Source organism: Vicugna pacos, chromosome 25 (assembly GCF_048564905.1).
Source record: "Vicugna pacos chromosome 25, VicPac4, whole genome shotgun sequence".
Lineage (NCBI taxonomy): Eukaryota > Metazoa > Chordata > Mammalia > Artiodactyla > Camelidae > Vicugna > Vicugna pacos.
In genome coordinates, this window is record NC_133011.1 from 26,677,500 (window position 1) to 26,701,568 (window position 24,069).

At 45.1% G+C, this 24,069-nt stretch overlaps 1 protein-coding gene across 1 annotated transcript in view; it reads right to left on the reverse strand.

Annotated features, from left to right (window-relative positions):
* Positions 1-18,247, reverse strand: part of FBXO32 (F-box protein 32) — a 29,085-nt gene extending 10,838 nt beyond the window's left edge. Inside the window, exons 1-4 of the mRNA XM_006211408.4 lie at positions 17,533-18,247; positions 11,604-11,716; positions 10,691-10,740; positions 9,496-9,588 (exon numbers count right to left, since the gene is read on the reverse strand). Coding sequence (XP_006211470.1) covers positions 9,496-9,588; positions 10,691-10,740; positions 11,604-11,716; positions 17,533-17,648 — 372 coding nt within the window. The 5' untranslated portion in view covers positions 17,649-18,247. The remainder of the gene's footprint in view (positions 1-9,495; positions 9,589-10,690; positions 10,741-11,603; positions 11,717-17,532) is intronic.
* Positions 18,248-24,069: the final 5,822 nt, after the last annotated feature.

Below are 24,069 nucleotides of genomic sequence, written 5' to 3' on the forward strand. Positions count from 1 at the left end.
ATGACCGGCACAAAGCAAGATGAAAGAAAACAAGTCTTGAGTCTGCTCTGGGAAGGGCTGTCTGCTGTGCGCTGTGACTCATCGTGAGGTGGGAGGTGGGTCAGTGGGATGGGAGGGGAGCGGGCGGAGCTCTGCCTGAAATCCATCCAAAACCCAGATTCCATGTGACTACCATCTCACGAGGGCATCAGTTACAGTCTTGTCTAAAAAGGCACCAATCACAAGGCCAAGAGAATTCTCCAAGGCTATGACTATGCATTTGAGGGGAAACAAAAAAGCCTTTTGGTCTGACTAAGATGATCTTTGACAAAGGAAGAGAAAGATTCAGCTGCAACAGTCGGTCATCTGGCAGTAGAATGACATGTCATCAACCCTCTGTTTCATCCTGTGTTGAGACAAAGTCCTTCTTTTCACTGCCAGGCAGCCTTGGGGTCAGGAGAGAGAACCTGGAACAGGAGGAGACCTGGATGCTCCAGCTGGGTGACCTTTACAGCTGTCATTCATTTAGCAAGTATCTTCTGCCTGCCCGTTCTGTCCTAGTGTTGTGGTAGGTGACGCGGACAGAGACACACGATCCCTAGCCTCATGGAGTTGACCGTCTAGTCTATGGTGTAAGTCTTTTAACCTCCTGGCACCCCAATCTCTTCATTTCTAGATTGGACATTTTAAAAAAGACTGCCCACCTTACAGGGTTGTTAGGAGAATAAGTGAGATAAATATGTAAAAACTCACTGCACGTACCAGACACAAGGCATGATTATCGTAAAGTGTTATTTCTTCCCCTTTGAAACCCTCATCTCTTAGTGAAGTTTCAGGTTGCTATCAAGGGTTAACTTTTCTGTAAGGCTTTTTCTGGAAAGGGCCAGATGGTGAATATTTTAGCCTTTGTGAGCCATAAGGTCTGTGTTGCAACTACTTAACTCAGCAGTTGTAGTGCAAAAGCAGCCTGGGACAGTGTCAGTGAGGAGGTATGGCTGTGTTCCAATAAAACTTTATTTACAAAAACAGGCAGGGGGACAGTTTTGGCCCTTAGGCCATAGTATGTCAACTTCTGATACAGTATATATCATAGAGTTCAAGAGTGAGGGCTCCAGAGCCAAACTGCCTGCCTCAGTTTCCCCATCTGTAAAATATACATAATAGTACCTACTTTAGAGTTGCTCTGAAGATTAAATGTGTTCATAAAGCACTTATAACAGTGCCTGATGCTAAGAATATACTCAATAAATTATCATTCATTTTTATCATAATACAGAGAATATTACTAGGTAAAATTATTGCCAGGGAAGGCATAGTGAATTAGTAGGGTAAAGTACAGCTGGTTTAAAGACCTTTGGAATCCCTGTATTTCAGTTTTATGTCTTTTCAACCACATGCTTAGATGCTTTCAAATGGTTATACTCCTATCATTTTTATTGTTTCTGATACATTTAATAGCTCCCTATCTGTTAATAAGTTAATGTTGGTTCTATGACTTACATAATTGCATCTAACATGAAGCCTTGTTTTGCCTACAATAATGGGTGTTTACTACAGGCCAGTGAGTGTGCTAAGCACTTTACGTGTGTGATCTTGTTTAGTCTTCAACGGCAACCCAGTGAAGTGGGGTCTCCATTAGACAGAAGAGGATTCTGTGGCTCAGAGAAGTTAAGCAACTCACTTAAAGACATACCAGCAGTAGCAAGTGATGGAGCCAGGACTTGAGCCCAGATATGTCTAACAGAGAACATCTATTTTGATAGCTTAAGGACTTCAGTTTGTTGAGACTAATCAAATTTGCATCTAGGGCCAGACTTTAAAAATAGCAGCAATACCATGTATTGTGATGTTCTAGGAAACAGAGTCTGGAAATGTATCAATATTACACTGTGCTGGGTAATCGGCTTTTAATATTAAGGGAGAAATAATACCCAGAAAGGGTTAATAACACGCTTGGGATTTTTGGATGAGGCAGTTGCTTTGGGTAATTCATTGAGGTCTACTTTCCACATCAGCATAACTCTCCAGCATTGAGTGGAACTAGTGGTAAAGAGGACCGAATTTATTAATTTTATTTCTGTGTCAAGAGAGCTGTGTGCCTAGGAGAGCAGGGCTGTATCTAGCAATTTATTTACCAAGATGACTTAGCCAGTTGGATTCTCTGCCCCTAGCCACAAGAGAAAAAGCAGAGGAAAATGTCTTGCTTGAAAATGGCTGTTTGTTTTCCGCTGGGCAAATTTTAGCCCAGGTGCCAGTAATTTGTGGCTGTGTTTAAGGAGGGGGTGGTTGGGGGTGGAGGTAAGAAAGGGAAGAAGAGGGTTCTCGGCTCCTCCTGAATTCCAGGGTATCATTACCGCCGGGGGGGTGGGGTGGGGTGGGGGGGTGCTGCCTGGGTATCCGGCATGATCTGCAGTGACTAGTTGTGCAGTAACAGGAACGGTTCTGAGCTACCGGAGGAAGGGATGGTGGTCACCGCATGCTGAAACCACATCCTGCCTGTAGCTTTGGCTCATGCTGGTCATGGGCACACTGGGACGAAGAAAAATCTAGTTGCAAGCAATATCCAACAGCAAATCTCGGGGCGCATATCAACCACAGTTTGAAGTGGTGTGTGGAAGATGAATGGGCGGAGAGATTGCCCTCTTATCTCACTCTGCCCACAGAAAAAGCTGGTTTCGTCTCTTCTCTTCAGTTCACCATAGATGCCGTACTTTTAAAAGTCAATCAACTCATGTCTTTAGTCTGCCGGAAACCCTCCCACGGCTTTCCTTTGCCCTTCCGTAAAAAAAGTCCAAACTCCTTACCATGACTAGTGGGGGTCTTCCCTTATCTGGTCTCTGCTCCTTGTCCAGCTGCATCTTGCCCATTGCTTCCCCAGCTCATGGGCTCTGGCCACATAGCCCACCTTTGGTTCCCTGATCAGGCTCAGCTCACGCCCACCTCCCAGCCTTTGTCCTCGCCGCGTCCTCACATGCTGGCTCCATCCCATCCTTCAGGTCTCTGTTCAAATGTCGCCTGCTCACAGCTCAGAGGGACCTTTCCTGGACCATTCTCTGTCTTACTATGGTGTCACTTTTCTTCATTATTCACGTATACAGGTCTGAAATGTTTCCTTGCTTGCTGACTGTCTAATTGGGATATAAACCTCCAGGCAGAAGGGGTTGTTTTGTTTACCACTCTACCCCAACCTGGCCCATGGTAGGCAATGAACAAATACTTGTTTTTCAAATACATTTGTCTTTTAGAATCAAGGAATGGTATAGTTCCAAGAGACCTGGGAAAGAGTTTATGCAAATTCCCTCCTGCTATAGAGGAGGAGGCTCAAGATGGTCAAGTGACAAGATCAAGGTCAATGGTAGATGGCCTGGACTATCAGGCATTCATATGGGGTCTGGTCCCAGACAGGAGTAAGTTACTTATAATGCAAACATGTCACACTTTTCAGGAAGGCAAGCAACTGAGATTTAAAGGGACAGTAAACAACTGGGCCTTCAGAAGTACCAACAGAGGCAGCAGCTACTCTGTTACTTTGAGACAAAACCATGGCAAGGGCAGCCATGTAGCTGCTGCCCAAGCATACCCTATTTTGCATAGAATATTGTTAAGAATGTAGTTGATCCCTAAATTCTCCATCTCCTCTGACAGTGGGCCCTGCCCTTCAAAGTACACATCTGATTAGAAAGCATGCCAGAGGATTATCAAAGGGAGGAAAAAGCTTCAAGAGGCTTCAGGAAGCCCCTGCCATTTCTCACATGCTCAGTACCCAAGCTGGGTGGGTGCACATAGGAAGATTATGGCTTTTGCAATAAACCTTTGGTTACATCAGGCAGTGCCTCTGTCTGCACTGAGTGCTGCATACATCCAAGACCCTTATTTATTCAATGGATAACACAGATTAAAACCTGGAAAGTTTTGTCCTGACTTTGAGCTTGAACACTGACAGGTTGGAAGAGGGAACATTTCTGCTACATTAATAATCTTCAGGCATGTCAAGACTGGGTAAATATTATTTGCAAGTGAAACATCTCTCTAACTGAGGGCCAAGTTTACACAAATTAATTGTATTCTCAACCGAGAGGGACTTGCCTCTCTGTCTTCCATCCTCCCCAGAAATTTTTGAACTCAGAATAATGCCCTATTCCCTAATTGCGTCAATCTGAGCAGCTCTGTTTGCCTCAATGAGCCTGCTTAAATTGGACTCCCCGTCTACTGCAGCCTCCTTACCTCCACCCTATGATTCTCCAAGGTTGGATGTCACATTGCCCTTGGCCCCTAGCCCACCATCACCCCCCTCCACTTCTGTTCATTCCCATCTCCAGGTTTCTGCTTATGCCATTTGTCCCTACAAAGCCTTCTACCTGCCTCTCCACCTGGCCATCCTTCAAGGAAGGAGAATCTACCTCTTCCAAGAAGCTGTCTCCAGTGCTCCTTCTTCCATTTCCCTAGATAAGACCAAACTCAATTTGCGAATTCAGTACTTGCACCTTGTCCCCTAAAGTAGCCCAGGAGCCCCTGACCAGTAGGAGCCAGGTCTTAGTTGATTCTCAAGTGGCTATGGCAACACTAGGTATATGCTATGAATGTAACACAGAAATGCCTGTTTAGGGATTTGAAAACACTCACCTGAAGCAATATTGATGTATGGGGACCAAGTAGAGGATGCTGTCAACTCCTTGCCAATGGAAAGCCCTCCTTTAGTAGACTTGAGAGGCCTTCAGCTACAGGCTCACGGACACTTAAACCTCAACCAGAGCAACTTAGAGCAATGTCACATGCTCTCAGAAACATCCTTCCTCAGATGGGGAAAAATCTGCTGAGTTGGCACTTAAAACTCAGCTCACCTGTTCAATTTAGTATATCCCCCTGTATGAAGAGCACCTGACTTAGTCTGGAAACTAGATAGAGTTTTAGTATAAAATATATTTCTGGGATTGTTGTGGGGTAAGTTTAGATTCTGAGTCCTCAAGAAAAACATATATACTAAATGGACACACTTTTGAGCCTATGGTCTCCAAAGTGGGATGGGGAAAAAAAAATCAGGTAGCAAAATCATTAGAAAATCAATCTCTATATTTTATTTCATCTTTGATTTTTATTTTCGTGTGTTTTCTAATGCCTGTATTAGGATGCTAGGGACGGTAACAGTAACAGCAAAAACTGATGCTCACTGAGTACTCACTGTGGACCAGGCACTGTTCAAAAGCACTTCAAGTGTTTAAATTCAGTTTACTGCTACAGCAGCATGATGGGGCAGACACCATTATTAGCACCTTGTATAGGTATATGATTTACAAATGAATTTCTGTATATACGTGAACTGAGAGTACATACTTAAATTATGTACTGTCAGGAGTCCACAGTCAAAAACACCACTATCCTGGTCTCTCAGCCATCCTCCATTCCTTTGGGTGCCCCCACTTCTGTGGGTATTCCCAGCTTCTGTAAACCCTCCATCACTTCTGTCATTGTGTAGACACCCCCACTTCTTCAGGTAGCCCCCTACTTCTGCAGGTACTCCCCCCATTCTGTGGTCATGCCCTCAAGGTCTGTGAGTGTCCCCCACTTCCCTGGGCACCCAGAAATTGCAGGCTCTGCTTGCTTAAGTGCTTAGTATGAATGAGAAGGCAAGGAATTCCAAGAGATGCAGCATTTCTTAGGTAAAATCACTAGTAACCTAATTAGCATTCACTTTAGGACCGGCTCTGGGCTCTCACTCTTAATACCCTGCAGTGGATTTTTGCAATTTCCAGCCACTTCTGCCAGTCACTTTCAAGTGGGCTCACAGCTCTGTACTTTTGATTTTGTTGCATTGGAATGGCTGGCCTCCTTCCCAGCTCCTCAGTCCCAATGGGAAAGCATACCACCAGTTTTAAGACCCTGGTGGCAGGGGCCGCCTTCCATCAGAGGAAGGCTGTGGGGCAAATTAATCCAAGGTCACTGCGGCAGAGGGACCTGGAGAAGGGGCCGGGCTGCCCATGCACATCACGACCCACCAGGGGTTTGGCAACAGTGCGCCCTTAATTTAAGGCATTGGGTTTAAATTTGAGTCATAGTGCCATATTTCAGCCTTTTGTTTGCCAAACCACCAGTCAACTTAAACTAAAACATGTTTTTGGAAAAGATTTTTAGGGGTGGTAGGAATGCAGTAACTTGCTGGAAACATTCAAATGGACTTAGGGTGGTGATGCAGAAAAAAATTAAAATGTGCATTGGTTTAGGTTGTGATGTTCTTTGCTGCAGAGGGACAGAGAGAGTGGGGTTATTTTGTGTGTCCTTCCTGATCTGATGGCACACAGGGATCAGTTCATTCAGGTCAGGAAACCAGTATTCAAGGTTCTCCAGGACCTTCCTGGTCTGAAGACGGCATCTGTAGTTACCATGTTCTCATTCCATAGAGAGAGCTTGTAGGACCAGGTCAGAGATCATTCTGGCATTAAAACATGAAAGCTGTCTCCTGCATTTGTATCTCCACGTGTCTTATTTAAAAACTCATTATGCAAAATTCAACATCTGGGCTCCCAAGTAGTTTCTGAGCTGGCTTGCAAATTTGAAAACACATTGGGATCACCTGGTGGATAAATTTAAATAGCCATGCCTGGGCACCACCTTCAACCAATTAAAGTGGATGCTCTTGAGGTAGGCTTCCTCAGAGGAACAAGCTTCGCAGGTGATTCTAATGTGTTAACTGGAGACCCACTCTCTCCACTGGCCTCACTATACCCTGGGTTAGTCAGCACTTGCTTTCTCGTGGTTATACCAAGTTCTACACCACTGACCTGGCCCCTGGAAGCCTCACCAGCTCCCCAGAGGAATTTCCAAAACGTGTAGGTCTTGAGGCATGGTATGAGCCCATTTTTAAAAACAGACTTTTGTAAGTGGGTAAGTTGCTGCTTTGAAAGATTTTTTTTTTAATTGAATGCTTTGAAAGATTTTAAGTCATCTTTAAAACCCACAGTTAAAACTGTGTTTAAGCCATGGGAGGGGTGTAGAGATGGAGGTAGGGGCAATGAGTGTAGCCTGAAGCTAATTAAAAAAAGGTACAAATGCTGTATAAGAACCTCTCCAATTTGTATTCAGAATCTTTTATTCCAAAAGTTCTACGGAATGTTTGTGCTAACTGATAAAAATCTAACATTTTGAGATAGGAGGGCTGGCCATCTAATTCCCTCTACACATCTCTCTTATTGAAACTGACAATCAGCAGGAACATGACGCATTTTTGAAAAATGTACTTTGTCTTTAAAGAGATTAAACAAATTTTATGGATTCAAAGTTAGTTCAGTTTCTTACTGGAACTGAGGAACTGTAGTATTAAGAAACCATTAGGCCACAAAGTTGGTTTAAGGATAAGAAAATATGAGAAGTGTCCTGAGTTCCTTAGAAGAAAACCCTCAAAACACGGTGCCTATCATTAAACTGTTTTAAGCTCTTTATAAAAATAACGTTTCTCAAATTACAGAGGACTCTCAACACTGAAGGGGAAAAAAAGATTCTTTCCAAAATAGAAATATTTTTTTCTCTACTTCTGAGCCTAATAACTGAAAGCATTCAGTAGTTTCTTTAAAGATTAAGAGAACGTGCTCATTCTTTATAATTAGATACTATCAGCACAAGGTCTCTGTGCTGAGTCTTAATTAAGGGCATGATTCCTCAGGTACTTTTTTTTTAAGTAGAAAAACACTTTGTCAACTAAACTGAGAGGGCATTTCAGGGAGAATAAATAGTAATTTGGGTAAGTGGGTAATAATAAATATTAGTAGCTGACTGTGAATAAGAGATTCTGGTCTGCAGGGTGTTTTTATGTGTGTTGCTGAGTTTCACAGAGAAGGTGAGGTGAGGTTACCCTAAGCCCTTCTTACACTGGGGGAAACTGAGTGTTGGAGGTTGAAACAGCCTGAAAGCAGTGGACCTGGGATCTGCTCTCATGAGGTTTTACTTTTGATCCTCCGCTTACATAGAACTTATTTTAGCAGCTAAAGGGTGTAAACTTTAGGCTGCCCAGGTTTCAGTTTTGGATTTCTTCACTTTGTGATGTTGGGCAAGTCATTTTCCCTTGCTGTACCTCTATTTGTATGAACAGATAATAAAAATACCTACTCTTTACAGAGTTGAAGGAAGGATAAAGAGTGATAGTGCTGGTAACTGCAGGACATAGATCTTTACCGTTAGGATCCTTGTTCCCTCGCTTTATTTCACTTCTCATGAAAGGAAAAGCAGGTAGGAAGGAGAAGCATCTAAAAACTGACCCCATGCTGATCAGTTCAGAATCAGGACATCAGATCTGGGCGTCTTCCTCTAACACCTAGGATGGAAACTATTCATAGTCTTAGCAACAAGTTTCCAGATCTTCCTGGGCCTGCCTCCAAGCCGCCTGGACTGGGCTGCAGGCCTCAGTGACCTCCCTGAAGCAGCAGAGTCACACTGAATGACACGAACATTTTGTCAGGGAGGTCTTTGATTTTCATCCCTTTTGGGTTGGGATAAGGGCTCAGCTGAAGAGTGGACAGATCTGCTCCATGTGGCCCCGGGCTCAGCTCAGAGCTTCTAACCTACAAGCCGCCTGGGTTTTTTTAATCGGGTCAGTTGAGACCGCCCGGCCTGCATCTGCGCAGATGACAGGTGAACCATCCAGGCCTCAAGGGGGCTTGAATGTCATTGCTCTGGCTGAGCTTTTGCAATCATCTGACTCAATGACCCGGCACTGAGAAACAAAACGCAGCAAAAAGAAATAAAAACCCAACCAACTAACACCCACAGGGGGTAAGTTCCCTCCTACATCTGATCCTAAAACTCAAACAGCTGCTACCTCCTTGGTTGAACCACTGACAAAATACACTCAAGGGAGCCAAGGAGGGAAATCAACAGTCAACCAATTAAAAAGAATCAGTGGCTTGAAGGTCGTGGTTAGACTTACTTTCTTCATCATTAATATTTGGCTAAAGCTCATTAAAAATTATTGTCTTTTCCAACATTGGGTTTCAGACAGGAAGCAGCTGACCCAAACAGGTAGTTTCAAGCTTGAAGTGAACCTGGGACTGAATATTGTTACCACATGGGGTGGGGAAAGGGAGTCGGGGGAAAGAGTCACTGGGTGTGCTTTGAACTCATCCAGTTTTGAGGCTTAATCCAAGAATGCCTTGGGGTCACCTAGAGCTAAAGCAGGACAAGACGGAGGAGAGTGAGGACAATCAGAGGTACGCAGAGTCTTTAAAACAAGCCAAGGTGCTTTAAAACTGGCTTACTGCTGAATTCCCTCTTGCTAATGCTGCCTGCACCGTGGCTCACGTGAGGTGTCGTGGCCAGTCCCTGTGTGTCGGGGCTGATCTCAGGGCCATCCTAGCAGGGTCCACAGAAGAACCTTAAGGGTGTTGGGGAAGGGAGGGAGATGAAGAGTCCACTTTCTGCTTTTCTCAAAATCCCCAGTGCCCTAAAAAGTTTTTTACGTGGGGAAACTACTGCAGGACAACCAGAAAGGACAGTTCACCTTGAGAGGCTGGGTAATTGACAGAGACTTACCCGTACGACGTAGTTAAATCTTCTGGAATCCAGAATGGCAGTTGAGAAGTCGAGCCTGTTGAAAGCTTCCCCCAGAGTGCAGTATCCATGGCGCTGAATGTGAAGACAGGGGTGCAAGGGTCATTCTCCAGAGCCATCTGCCCGGACTCTGTTGACAGGCTTGGGGGCCGTCTTAGGTAACCTGTGGCCATTTGCTCCTTTCCTGTGCCATGATCAGCTCTTTCTGGGACCACCCCCACCCCCTATGATCACAGAGATGGGCCCTGCAGCCAGCAGCTGCTTTCATCAGTGACTAAAGTCATGACTTGTACCCTGCACGCACTTGTACTTGCTTATCAAGGAGAGGTTGGGAGCTGGATGTATGATATGTGAGATGCTGATGGCTGGTCACAGTCACATACTCCTGGGAGGAGAACTAGCTCCACTTATGTCAACTCTGTCTGCCCCTTGCCTCACATCTTGAGTGCTTTTCTCATCGTGATCATCACAAGTGTTTTTAAGGCTTCATGAAGAAGCCAAAGAAGTTTCAGGCTTTTCTCTATGAATTCACAAGGCACTGGGCATAGAGAGCCCTGACTCACAGCTGCAGCTCTACTCCCAGTACCCAGGTGGTCTCGCGTATGTCACTGACCCTCTTGGGGCCTCCGATCACAGAGGGAACTAAATGTTTTCCAAGGTGTCTGATAGCAATAGAAATTCTATCATCCTGCCTGTATCCTTGTTATCTGAGCAAATGTAGTCATTACAGCATCTTGTTCCCTTCTGCATCTAGCTGTGTGTTGCCTCCACTGGGCAGGCACTAAAACTAATGCTCTGCTTCGCGATTAACCCTTCCGGGGCTAAAACTGAACTGAGTTGAAGTCTAAAAGAGATCTTAGAACAGAAGGGAGGCTCTGTCCCCAGGGAAAGGCTAGAGCTTTATCATCGTACATCTGGGATGGGTGTAGCAGTCTTTCTAGCACACTTCTACATGGATTATCTCGCTCAGTCACTGGGGAGTCCACCCGACGACTGTGGCGTCTCTCTCTGTAGCCCCAGACTCTGATGGTTGGCTAGGTAGTCAGCTGCTCACTGCCACCACCCACACCCCAAGAAGACAGGCATGATTTGAGGTAATGTTTCCCAGTCTCACTCCTACCCTGTCAGGGGAGGCATAAAGCTACACATACTCCTTAATAAATAGAGGGGTGCTCACCTCTTTAGTACTTCCTTTGTGAACATAGATCCATTTTTCTTGGTGGAAATCTACAAAGACAGAAAAAAAAACCCCCAAAAAACCCACAGCTTTAAAATTTATAACATGTCCACGATTTTTTAAAGTTGTTTCTTTTTCATTTAGTCCAAAGTATAAAAAGTTTTGAACCAAAATACAAAGACTCTACTGACAATTTAAGGGGATGCAAATGCCTAATTTCAGCAATATATAAATACCGGAGTTATAATTTACTTTGTTAGAAGCTCTTCAAGTCTTTAATACCCAGATTTAGTACACCAAAGCTCCAAATTAAAAAAAAAAAATCTAACACCCAAGTATGAATTTGTTTTTAATGCCAAGCCTACAACTTACACAAGGCCATAAAAAGTAAAAATAAAACAGATAACATGAAGAAACCATGCAGTACAGCTGGAATAAACTAAAGATCTGTAATTCCTGTTTATTATTGGAACTTTATACTCTGTTCGTATTTACATACAGCATTTAGAAATGTTACTAGTATTTACACAAGGAAGGAAGGAGAAACAAATGACTTTCAAAGCCTCAAAACACAGTTCCAGATAAAAGCACTTGCTGGAACTGGTTCAGCCAACTGTATGCCTGTATAATAACTAAATTAACTACGTCAAAGAGAAATGACAAGCAGGGAAAAAACACCTCAACTTGCAACTGACTTATAAACAAGACTATAAAGAACACATTAATCTCACCCATAAAATGCACAGCCAGGTTTCTGAGTGCAAAGTTCCCAGTAACCTCTGTCAATGACACAGTCAACATCAAAGCAGAAGCTGAACACGTGAGGTGTGATCCCCCCTCTTCCCCCCATCAAAAAACCAATCGTCCTGCTCTTCAAACAGCTTTCCTCTTAAGTGCAAAACAAACGGCTTACACTGAGTTTTGGTTTTGCTATTCAGCATGTCCTTCTTTCTCTTCTTGGCTGCAACGTCATAATTCAGGCTGTTGAAAAGATTCTCCTTATTGTATACTTCCTTGTTGCAGTAACTAGGAATAACCAGACAACAGGGGATGAGCTGTTGCAGCTATACTTTAACATGAGCTGTTTCTATAAATAGCTTACTGAGTTATAAAACACAAACACACGTGCTCTTCAAACAAAATAATAAAATAACCACTCAGAAGAAGCCTCTACTGGCACAGGGGTCCTCTTGGGAGGAAATACTGTCACTTCTCTGGAAAAGGCAGGGATGGGGGCTTCTGCTGCTTTTGAATTCCTAAGTGGCTGCCATTGTATTTGACACGCAGCCATTCAGAGGACTCCAATATTATTTGAAGCAAAAATGATGAATGGAGGGGGAGGAGAGAGGGCAAGGAATGATCCTGGTATCACTGCAATACACAGTGCCTTCATTTTGCAAAAGCATCCACCCCAAACTGCTTTTTAAACAACAACTTTGTGGAGATGTAATTCACATATCATACAATCCACCTATTTAAAGTGTACCTAAGCTGCTTTTAACTAGCACGCTCCCCTTACGTGTTTAAAACATTTACAGAAGTGTGACTTACAGCCTGCATTTCTAGATGTTAATGTTATAGTAGTAGTTGTTTGGGTTTCATATAATTTCTTGACTAACATCAGCATCATGCAGTGAGGTGAAGACCTCGGGTCCTAAATGAATCTAGCTGAATGTACAACTCATACATTTCTAAGAGCTGGAAACACAGATGGCCCAATTCATAGGTCACTGAAGGATATGCGGGTTCAACTTGGGTCAGGGGCATATTTCTTTCAGTAGGCTGAGCTGTCGTTTGGGGGACTGACTGAGTTCTTTTGTTATGTCACGGAACTTCAGAGTAAGTCTCTGAAGAGTTTCCACAGAAAGGACGCAGGAGAAATATTGAGGTATAATGAGAAGATAGGTTCCCTGATCTCCCCAACTCCCATGCGGTGGGCATGTGCAAGGCAGGATTTATAATGCCAACCGCTGAAACATAAATTTGGGTTTTTTTTCTTACATCACCCATATTACCAGAGTCCTTTCATCTTCTGGGTTCCTTGGCTGAATTTAAAATGTGATTTGATTTCTTTTTTGGACATAACATCTGTTGGATAAGAGGAGGTACACCTGCATTTCTCCATCACATTGATATTATGTAAACGGTTCAAGAGAAAAGAGGGGTTGGAACAGTTTCCAGTATCCTGTTGCTACAGTGGTCTCTCCAGGAGCACTCCAATAAGTACAATAGTATCTTGCTAACTTGCTTCCATGTGACATCAATAATACATCCAGTGTTTCTGGGCCCATAGGGATAGGCTTGATGGATCATCAGTCATTTGTTAATCTTCCCTCAGAAGGCCAGGCTTCATACCATTTATTGAGTTTCCTAATATCATTAGCCTTCTGCTGTTCATTCAGGGGAACAGGATATTTTTAGGTTTCAGAGATATCACTGCAGAAATGCCCACTCTTAGAGGCACTTTCTGGAGTGAGCTAAGGCTGTATGTTGCGGGCTCGGCTTTCTGTTGCAGATGAGTGTGTGTTTGTCTACTTGCACAACTATAGGGGCACAAAACCACCAAACAGCCGGTTGACCTGCTGCAAGGTCAGCTGGAAAGAAGGGACAGAACAAAGGGAGAGCAGAACTCCCAGTCCTTAGAGCTAATTTAAGAAAGTTCAGTCAAAGCTGAGGAGAAGGGAGAAAGATGGAAAGTCACTTGACTGGTCCATGATGTACCAAAGCTGAGAACAGCTTTAGAAAGCAAAGTGAGGCCATTTTGTGTAAAAATACCACACGAAGGCTTATTTTTAAAGAAAACACATGCACGCACTATGAACAAAAACCTACAGCCTGCATTCCACCTATAGAGAACCTGAAAATGCAGCTGATTGTCAGTCACACATTTAAGGGTTAGTAGAACGTTTTCAGAGTCTGGGCCATAGATGGTGACCATTCCTTAGAAATGTTATTTATATTTCATCTTATTCTTTTCTAATTGAAAACACTCCTCAAAGGAATTGGAGCACTCGCTTTCCTCACAGAAACAACAATAACCTGCTTTAAGCCCAAGTGACTCATTCCCAAAGCTAATTTAAGAAGAATTGGACATAATTGATGCGCTCCCACTTATAATGTAGAAAAGCTTTAACCAAAGAGAAACCTGGCCCTTTCTGCTTAGTTATTAGGTTTTGGACTTTGGAGGTAGGGCCTGGAAGGAAGGGCCGTAGGGTTTATTTGTGTTGCCTGCTTATATGTTTTCTTTTAAGCAAGAATATATTCAGTTAGAGGCTATTTTGAGAGTTCAATTATGTCCATTTCAAGGAAATGCAAAGCCAATGGAAAATTACAACTTAAATTTTTAACGAGAAAAGCCACCACCATTTAGGGACCACAACATTTAATTTTTTTTTTAAATAAGCAAAACCATTTAAAGAGGCTGCTTTTTTCATTAAATTCAATAATAACCAGTAAGTTGCTATTTTATGGTCAGTTCTCACTAATCTTGATTTTTATAGGCACAGGCCTTGAATAAGAAAAAAAGACCTCTTCCAGCCCTATACTGTCATCACACACAAACCACGATACTTAAAGACAACTTTAGAAAAAGTGGAAAGATTTCAAAATAAGCGCATTTGGCAGCAGAGATAAAGGGAGGGAAGGGGAAAAAAAAAAGCTCTATTTCTCATTTCATTTGCAGTAACAGACCGTTTAAGAAAGCTGTGGCCTGCCCCAAAGGGCTTAGTTATAGATTAAGGCCAATGAGGTTTCTATGCTAATTTGCTCCAATACAAACCTAAATTGTCAGACGCACATGGCTAGTACCCGGATTGTTCTGGTGAAACAAACAGCCTAGTGTATGAAGCTCTGAGAACAGTGCAGTGCACAGAGTAAGCACTCATAAAAATCTTAACTATTATTTTTATTTGCCTATGCACTAACTCATCCAGGGCACCGAGGCAAACTTCCTGCTTCCTGGTTCAGCCTTAGCAATACTGGAAAGCAGTGCTGGAGTTTTCAACTGCAGGACTGCAGGCTTGCAGCAAAGTGGCCCAGGCTCAGGTAGCTAGGATTACTCATCCCCGGGGTGGGGTGTGAGGAGGGCTGTGTGCGAAGTGGCTCAGCCACCACTTCCTTGAAGCATTCTTGGATCACCCAATTCATGCCAAACTCTTTCTTTGAATTTTTCATCTGCCTAAATTTCACACTTGCCATTTCTCCTCTGTCTGACGTACTTTCAACTTTTTAACCAGGGGTCCTGCTTTAAGCTTATTGGAAATCCTCTCATGATCTCAGTTCAGGGCACTTAGTTGGGATGGGATTGGTTAACATTGTGCTGCTGGAGGAGGTCAGGGCCCCGGACCACAGAGGGAATGGCCAGCAGAGTCCAGAGAGGGTGTTCTGGGCAGACAAGCTATAGAAAACCCGAAACAGTGTTCCCAGGCTGGAACACACCATATGCACCCTCACCCCCCACTCTTGTTGAGGCCCCTCACAGAAAGGCAGGTAGAGTTAGAGTGAGTGCACTAGGCCTCTGCAGGCCTCTGCTTTACATCCTCCCCCTCTCTCCCTCTCCAAGGGCCTGCCTTTTGTTTTCTCCTAACAGGAGAGGCATTCAGCTTCACCTGTGTAGGCCGGCACTCAGCCCAAACCTGACGTCACAGAGAAACATCACCCAGGCTGAAAACAGTAGGGATATTTGAGATGACAAACCCAGGTCTCAGAAGGCCAATGCTTTTAAGAAGTTGGCAGACTTCTCATGCTAAGTAAGGGAGGGATTGTTTACAATTGCGGGGGGGGGGGGAAACACTCTGCAAACAAACAGCCAGCTGCTTTGCTAGGAGCTACCAAAAGATTCCTCAAATGACTCATCAAAGAGCCACAGGTGGTCACTATCTCGATCACCATTTGTGACAATGATGGTGGTGCGACAGCTCTAGCTCTGAAGGCATGAAAGGGGAGAAGAGAAAGGAGGTTCAAGAAGGGGGGAGAGGGGTGGGAAGCTACCCGATCCCAGCCTAGGTTAAACTTTTGTGGTAAAGTAAAACCACCTTCAGGTCTCCCCTACTGTGGAGAGAGAGGCACCACTATTTTCTTCTAAATAGGAGTCACACCAGCTTATCTCCTGGAGCAGACACAGTATGAGTGTTTATATGAACCAGATGCTCTGCCTTCTGAACCTCTCCTGCTGAACCCCATGATCTGCTTCCCACTGAGGCGTACCCTACAGTTACATCTGGGTGAGCCCTGCCACACAGCATATCGTGGCTGCACCTCCTTAGAAGTCCAAACTGTTACACAAAAATAAAGTACCAAAATATTAGACCCTCATTTCTTAGGAATGAGGAGGAAGGAAGGAAGCGTCTACCCTACTAAAATAAAAGCTTTTAGTCCAAGGAGAAAAACTTAGGCATAATTGGTAACTAGAGTCCCTAAAAGAGGCTAGTGACAGCAGTTGGTCTTTTCATTTTTATGTAAATTATCTGATTTTCCATAAATAAGATTTCTTTATAGTGCTCCCCAAACTCCCCAGGGACTTCCTCAAAGTGTCTTTAACATAAAGATCAATGTGCTCTTGTCTCTCCTGACAGACACCAGAGATTAAATGCTTTAAAATTTTTCATTGGAAGACAAAAGGTGATGCTTTACAAATCACAAGCAGATGGGGGGGGGCTCTGGAGGTCAGGACGTCAAAATAACTATATTTTCTTGATAGTTTTCCTAAAATTGAGTACCCAGGGCTCAGCCAAATAACCACTGGTAAATCTCAGTGAGAGGGAAGATGGCCCAGTTACAGAGCTCTCTATTGAAGTCAATTTAAGGGCTGGGGATGAAGGGCAGTGGTTTTAACCAAAGGCCCCAGGTAAAGGCACCCAAGGGTGACCAGGCTGCACGGATCCCCTCTGAACCCACTTCCAGTGCTCTCCTCAATGGGCCAAACTGCAGCCGTCTGGAAGCCAACAGTGGAGATCTGGGACTGACAGATTCCAGACCATCTAACTGGTTAGTCGGCACTTCTGTGTTATCAAGGAAGCAGAGCATCAGGCTGGGCAGACCTCGGATTTTCCACCAGATTGACGGGGCTCATGTGGGACTTGAGTCCAGAGGCTCACCCAAGCCAGGGTGGCTTTCTGCAGGTGACAGGCATCACTTGAAATGGGGGTGCATTCACTATACAAAGAACACTGACTGGAAGGGCCACCGGGGAAACAGGTGCAAAAACTCGGTCCTCCCAGAAGCAGAAGGCTTGTGGGTTTCATCCCCGCCTCCCTTCCCTCCTCCGCAGTCTCGAGTCTTTACCATCGCTCCGCAAGTCCGCCCGCAAGCGCTGGTTGCTCAGGGACCATCTGGCCGCCCCTTCCTGGTTACTCATAATCCCTGCCCACTCTGTGGTCGCCTGTGCGTGGGAAGAGCCTTGAGGTGCTCCGGGCGGGACCCGTGTCCAATCCTGTTTCCCGACTTGTGCTCAGAGCCCCGCCACCCCTGCAGTGAAAGGCGCGCAGCCCACTCGCCTGCGCCCCCCGCCCCCAGGCAAACAGCGCGACTCCGGTGTCGTTAAGGCAGGGGACGCCTGAAATTGTGTAAAGTTTGAGCCTTTGCGGACAAGACCGCGTTTGTCCCCAGGGTTCTGTAAGGAGTCGTGACGCTGGAGACGCTGACCTTGAACGATAAGAGAAAATACCCTGAAACCCGTGCTCTGGCGACCTCTGCAGAAACCTGCGCAATTCACTTCCATCCCTCTGGTCAGGGGCTCCCTCCTCACCCTCCTGCGGCCCTGCCGCGTCCCATTCCCCCGCTCCACTCCCGAAAACCAGCCCAGGTCTGTTTTGCGCAGCTGAAGTTCGTGGCGATCCCCTCACCTGCTGAGATCGCTCACGAAGCTGCCGCTCTTCTCATCCAGGAAGCGCTTCCAGCCGTCGGCTGTCTTCACCCAGCTCTGCCCGGGGGACCGCCAGTCCTGCCCGAGGAATGGCATGGCACCGCAAACCAATGGATGCGACGGACTGATGGACGGGACCGGCCCAGCAGCCTCTGGGACGCGCCGCCCTGGGCGGGTGCTCGGGGTGCTGGGGTCGGCTAGGGACCGGCTGCAGAGACCCGGCGTGGAGGGCTGCGGGGTCGGGGGTGCGGAGTGGGGTCCTGGGCTCGCGGAGGGCGCTGGGGAGGAGTGCAGGGAGCGCAGGACTCGCTGGAGTGCTGCGCTGCTGTCCCGGCCGCCGTATTTATCTCGGGCCGCTGGCCGCGGCTCTTTGTTGCCGGAAGAGCCTCCTGCTCTTAGCCCAGCCCCCAAAACCCAGAGGCCACGTGGCTTTGTTTATGGGCTCAGCTTGTTTTCCGAGGCAACCGGGGCTCCTGCTCCTCTGGCTGTTGCACAACCGCTCGCCGGTCGAAACTTGAAGCCTTACAGCGAGGCCGGGGCTCCCACTGCCCCTCTGGCCCTGGCCTCTCTGCGCTCCCTCCCTGCCCCCAGGGCGCAGCTGCCGCGGCCCGGGGAGCGAGGCCGGGCGCTCGGTTTCCCGAGCGCCGTCCTTCTGTGGCTCTTGCCTGGGCTGGTGCTAGGAGGAAGAGGCCCGAGCAGCGTCTGGATCTCTGCGGGGCGGGGGTGGGAGAAAGGAACAGCCCCCATCCCAACCCAGAGCTGTCACAACCGAGCTCCGCAGTCCAGTGGAGCCCTGCGGGAGCTGGGGACCGGCATGGCGCGGCCCGGACCCTGGTTGGGGGGCGCAGACTCCTGGCTTCTCTCACTACTTCGACCCCAATCTTGGGCGGAGGAGGGAACCCACCGGGAGGCAGGGGTGGGGATGAGGGACAGACCCCCACTCCACCCTGCCCCGGAACTGTTAATGAGTCTGCTGTCAAGCCTGCCCTGCGGGTGGCAGAAGAAAGAGGAGGAGGAGAAAGAGGTCGGGCGGCATGTGGTCCCCGCGCGGCGGGTGGAGAGCAGAGACAATCCCCTACCCGACTCTGGGCACGCTGAGCCGGCAGCGCGGGCGTCCGCGGCCCCTGGCCGGGCATAGCTAGCAAGGGATCAGGTTAGGGGTGGCCTCACCCTTCACGGCCGGAACCTCGCTCTAGGGCGCTGGGTGCTGGGCTTTTGTTACAAGAACCTCTGTACCCTTTTCCACTTCCCGCGCTGTTTGGCATCCTCTGAGTTATTGAGTCCTCGGGAAATATCAGTCAAGAGTTTTGTTTTCATTTTAGTGAGCATTAAGGGAGAGGGGCCCAGAATGCCCCTTTGTTCGACTGACGGGGACTAAAGAAAGTTCGGTAAAAGTACCCAGTGTGGATACAATGCCCCAGGAGCCAGGCCTTCACAGACCTTAGTTTATTGACGGAATCCTCGAATCCTCTTATCCACGAGCAGGGAACCAGTGTGGCAGCTGTCCGGTTTTCCAGATGAGGGTACTGAGGACCCCTGAGAAGGGCTAAGCCAGGGACTTACCCAGGATCACAAGGCTGATTTCTAAACAACCCACAGCACAATCTGAAAATACCCTGTTTGCTTTTTGTTAAGAATCTACCCCTCTCTGCAGCATGTAAAACTCCACGGGGAACCTGACTGTCTCTTTCAGTGGCATCCCAGCTCCAGCAGCTTGCCAGGCCTAGAGGTGGCCTTCGGTAACGATTTGTCTGTATGAGTAGGTGAATGCATGGGGGAGACTGCTGGCATCAGGGTATCTTCTTGCTCTTTCTGATTTATAATTACAATGCTTTACAGTCTGATCCCTTTGGCGAACAATGGGTCACAGCAGGGTAAAACCTCCATGTTTAGGAATCAGCTTCTAACTTGATTCTTCCATACTCATTCCTCCGCAGCCATCAATGTTGGTCCACCGACTCTGTGCAATATTCAAGGCTCAGAGTAGACAAAGAAATTGTGTGTGCCTTGAGAAGGTACTTGTTGGAGGGGGAAGGAGATGTTTTTAATAAAGTGTGTTTTCAAGTAGCCAGTTTTCTGATTCAGTTTTCCAATTCAGTTTTCCCACCATAAATAATTTATTAGTGTAGTAATAGTAAAAATGGCTTGTAAAAACACTGCAGAAGATCCCAAACAGATGATAAACAGTATGATCATGCTAACAGATGAGACAATGTTGGGTCTGGTCTTTGTTGGAGAGAACTGATATCTACAAGGGAGCATGATTAAGGTACATGATTATTAAAGATGCATGCTAGTTTCATGTCAGTAAGCTACATCTCTGTAGAAACTAGAGAACGCAGAAGATTTGAATTCTAATTCTGCTAGAGCAACATATTGTCTGTCTGACCTGGATGAATGACCGATTCTGGAGGCTCAGTTTCCTCAGCTGTTAAGAAAGAATAGAGCCCATAAATGCCTACCTTTCAGGATTGTCTAGAAAGCATGTTAAATGGGATTATTGGTACCAGTGCTTTTCTACTCTTTGGCAGGTTTATGAACCCACATGGCCCGTGGCCTCTTAGTAACATGTACTCCCCTGATTCTTTTTTTTTTAATTGAAGTATAGTTGATTTATAATATTATGTTAGTTTCAGGTGTACAGCATAATGATTCAGTAGTTTAATAGATTATACTCCATTTAAAGTAATTGCAAAATGGAGGCTGTAGTTCCCTGTGCTATACAATATATCCTTGTTGCATATCTATTTTATACATAGTAGTTTGTATCTCTTAATTCACTACCCATATCTTGCCTTCTTCCCATTAGTATCCACTGGTTTGTTCTTTCTGTGAGTCTATTTCTGTTTTGCTATATATATTTGTTTTTATTTTTTAGATTCCTCATGTAAGTAATAACATAAAATATCTGTCTGACTTATTTCACTAAACATTCTACTGTCTAGGTCCATCCACATTGTTGCAAATGGCAGAATTTCATTCTTTTTTATGGCAGAATAATATTCCATTGTGTGCGCACATGTGTGCGTGCATTTATATATACATACCTTATCCTCTTTATTCATTCTTCTGTTAATGGACACTTGGGTTGCTTCCATATTTTGGTTATTGTAAATGGTGCTGCTATGAACATTGGGGTGCATGCACTTTTCAAATTAGTGTTTTCTTTTTTTTTTTTTTTTTGATATATTGCCAGGAGTGGAATTGCTAATATGGTAGTTCTATTTTAGTTTTTTGAGGAACCTCCATACTGTTTTCCACAGTGGCTACACCAATTTACATTCTCACCAACAGTGTACAAAGGTTCTCTTCTCTCTGTCCTCACCAACATTTGTTATTTGTAGACTTTTTATGATAGCTGTTCTGACTGGTGTGAATGATATATATTTTTTGATTTGCATTTCTCTAATAATTAGTGATATTGAACATCTCATATTCCTGTGTGTCTTCTTTAGAAAAATGTCTACTCAAGTCCTCTCCCCATCTTTTAATCAGGCTGGTTTCTTTTGGATATTGAATTGTATAAGCTGATTATATATTTTGGATATTAACTCCTTGTTGATTATATCATTTGCAAATATTCTCTCTCATTCAGTACATTGTCTTTTGCTTTTGTTGATGGTTGCCTTTGCTGTGCAAAATCTTTAAAGTTTAATTAGGTCCTATTTGTTTGTTTTTGCTTTTATTTCTTTTGCCTTAGGAGACAGATCTAAAAAGATTACTATGGTTTATGTCAGAGGGTGTTCTGCCTGTATTCTCTTCTAGGAATTTTATGGTTTCAGGTCTTAGATTTAGGTCTTTAATTGTGAGTTTACTTTTTTATGTGGTGTGAGGAAATGTTCTAATTTCATTCTTTTACATGTGGCTTTCCAGTTTTCCCAGCATCACTTATTATTAAAGAGACTATCTTTTCTCCATTGTATATTCTTGCCTCCTTTGCTGTAGATTAATTGACCATAGGTGTATGGGCTTATTTCTGAGCTCTCTATTCTGTTCCATTGATCTGTGTGTCTCTTTTTATGCTAGTACCATGCTGTTTTGATTACTGTAGTTTTGTAGTTTAGTCTAAATTCAGTACTTCCCTGAATCTTGACATTGGCCTTGGCCATGTAATGTGCTTTGGCTAATAAGATGCTAGTGGTTGTGATGTGAGCAGAGGATACGATGTGTGTGCTTGTCTGATTGGGCTTGTCCTCTTGTGCTGCTGCCAATGCCATGTCAAGAGTGTAGTCTAGGTAGCCATTGCTCCTCAAGCCTTTGTCCTAGAATATGACATGTGACCTGGACACCCCAGTTGTCCCATAGATGTGTTATCAAGAAATAAATGTTTATTGTTGAATACAACTGAGATTACTGTAGTCTTTTATTACACAGCATTATTATGTCAATAGCTGACTACTACAAAGGGTTGAGTGGATAAAGTTTTTTTTTTTAAATTGGGCTCAAGGAACCACAGAGGGGAATCTTACCCAGTCAGGTTGTCAGTTATTGCCATGTGATCTTAGTTTGGATATCCAAGTGGTTGCCGTGCTGGATCTTCTTGAGCCCAAAGAGATACAGCGATAGAGGAGACAATGAGAAAAGATCAAAAGGAGAAAAGCCTTGGGCTCAGTGGGCTCCTTCATGGCTAGAGAGCTGGTCTCTGCCAGATCCTGCAGGCAGCATCAGCCGCCACCTAAGGGCTACTTGAATCTTCACGGTGTGGGAGAAACCCCCTGCCACCCTCCAAAGAGAGTGGAGCCATAGCCCAATAGGCAGATAGAGATTATGCCCTTTGAGCCCCATTTCTTTATGTAAATGCCCCATGTTGGGCTCCAGAGAGATGATGCAGGAAAAACGGATGTGGGGCACGAGAAGGGCCGTGTCCTAGGCCTCGGTTGAGCCCTTGGGACGTGCCTCATCAAGTGTGGGTCCTTGGCTTCACACAGGAAAGAATTCAAGGGTGAGCCACAGTTGAGTAGATTTATTTAGAGAAGTATATCAAAAGGCAAGAGAAAGGCCATGAGGTGTGGGGGTTGGGCACTCAGATTAGAGTAGAAGTAGGTACACACTTCATAGACAGAGTACGGTCTGTCTCCAAAGAGGAGGGGGAGAGAGAGACGCAGCTGGATAAAAGTTTTGTGAAAGTTTTAACTTCAAGAATTCAAGCACAAGTAGGAAATCACAATTTTTTGGTTGTCTTTTTGGCTAAGAAATAATCTCAGGTAGCCCTGGTGTTTATTTCTTATCCTTTGGCTTTCTCCTGCTTCTCAAAAAAAAAAAAAAAAAAATTGCGACTATCGTATCTTAGCTCAGCCTTTACTGAAGTGTGAGTGGCTGCTTTAGATTTCCCACACCATTAAAGAGCTAACTTGACGCTTCTTCCAACACATGGTTTCTAACTAGGAAGCCTTGTAACACTGAGCCTTTCAAGATAAAGAATGTGCAAAGCCACGACTAGACCAGTTACCTTCACATCAGGTGTTGGCTTGACTTTGCAAAGGCTCTGTGACTAGAATTCTTATCGTGGCCGAGCATTTGAGGACCACAAAGCAAGTTATCAGTAGAATGGCTTTGGACTGAAGATGTAGAGGCAGAAGGATACTCGGAGAATTTCACAAGGCACAGACTGCAGAGGACCAGCATGGCCTGGTGGTTTGAGCAGTGCACGCAATGTGGGTCCCATGGCTGTGAGTTCCACTGCATGGGTTCTGAGCCTCTGCCTCTCCTGAACAGCTCTGTGCAACAGATTGACCAGATCACGTGCTGAGTATTTGATTACTTACATGTGCTTTTCCCCTGTGGGGCTGTGAGCTCCTTGATAGGGCTTTGTCTTATTGGTTTAATCACCACGGTACCCTACATTGTGCTTGGTTTTTGACAGATAAAGATAAATAATTCAATAAATGTTGAAATACTGTGGGATGCTGTTAGCTCCATGCCTTCACCTGTTGACATCTTACTACTTCTAAGGACATAGCAGAGCAGGGAGGTGGGAGGGTTGGCAGCCCCCAATCCTGACCTACACATCTGAATTCTCTAACAGTGGTACCTTACTAGTTGGTGAGGCAAATAGAGATGAAGGTGGCCAAAAGGTGGCATCCTAGAAAAAGATATTTTAATGTGCTTGTTACCTTGATGGCAGGTGCTAGCAATGCTGAAGACAGTGTGCCAGTACTCTGCAAACATAATCCTGTTTAACACTCCTCACAAAAACCTGTGAGCTAGCTATTCCCATTTTATAGACGAGGGAACCGAGGCTCAGAAAAGCTAAATAGACTGCCCAGGATCACCCAGCTAGTGTGTAGTGGACCTCAGGCTGGTATCCAGGTCTATCTTCAACCCCAAATGGAGCCAGATTGACTGGGTTGAAATCATAGCTCCCCACTTAAATAGCTGTGTGGCCTTGGACAAGTTACTTAACCTCTTTGTGCCGCACTTCCCTCATTTGTGAAATGGGAATGATAGTAGCACCTACTTCTGAGGATATTGTGAGGATTTACTGAGGTAACACTTATAAAGTACCTATAATAGTGCC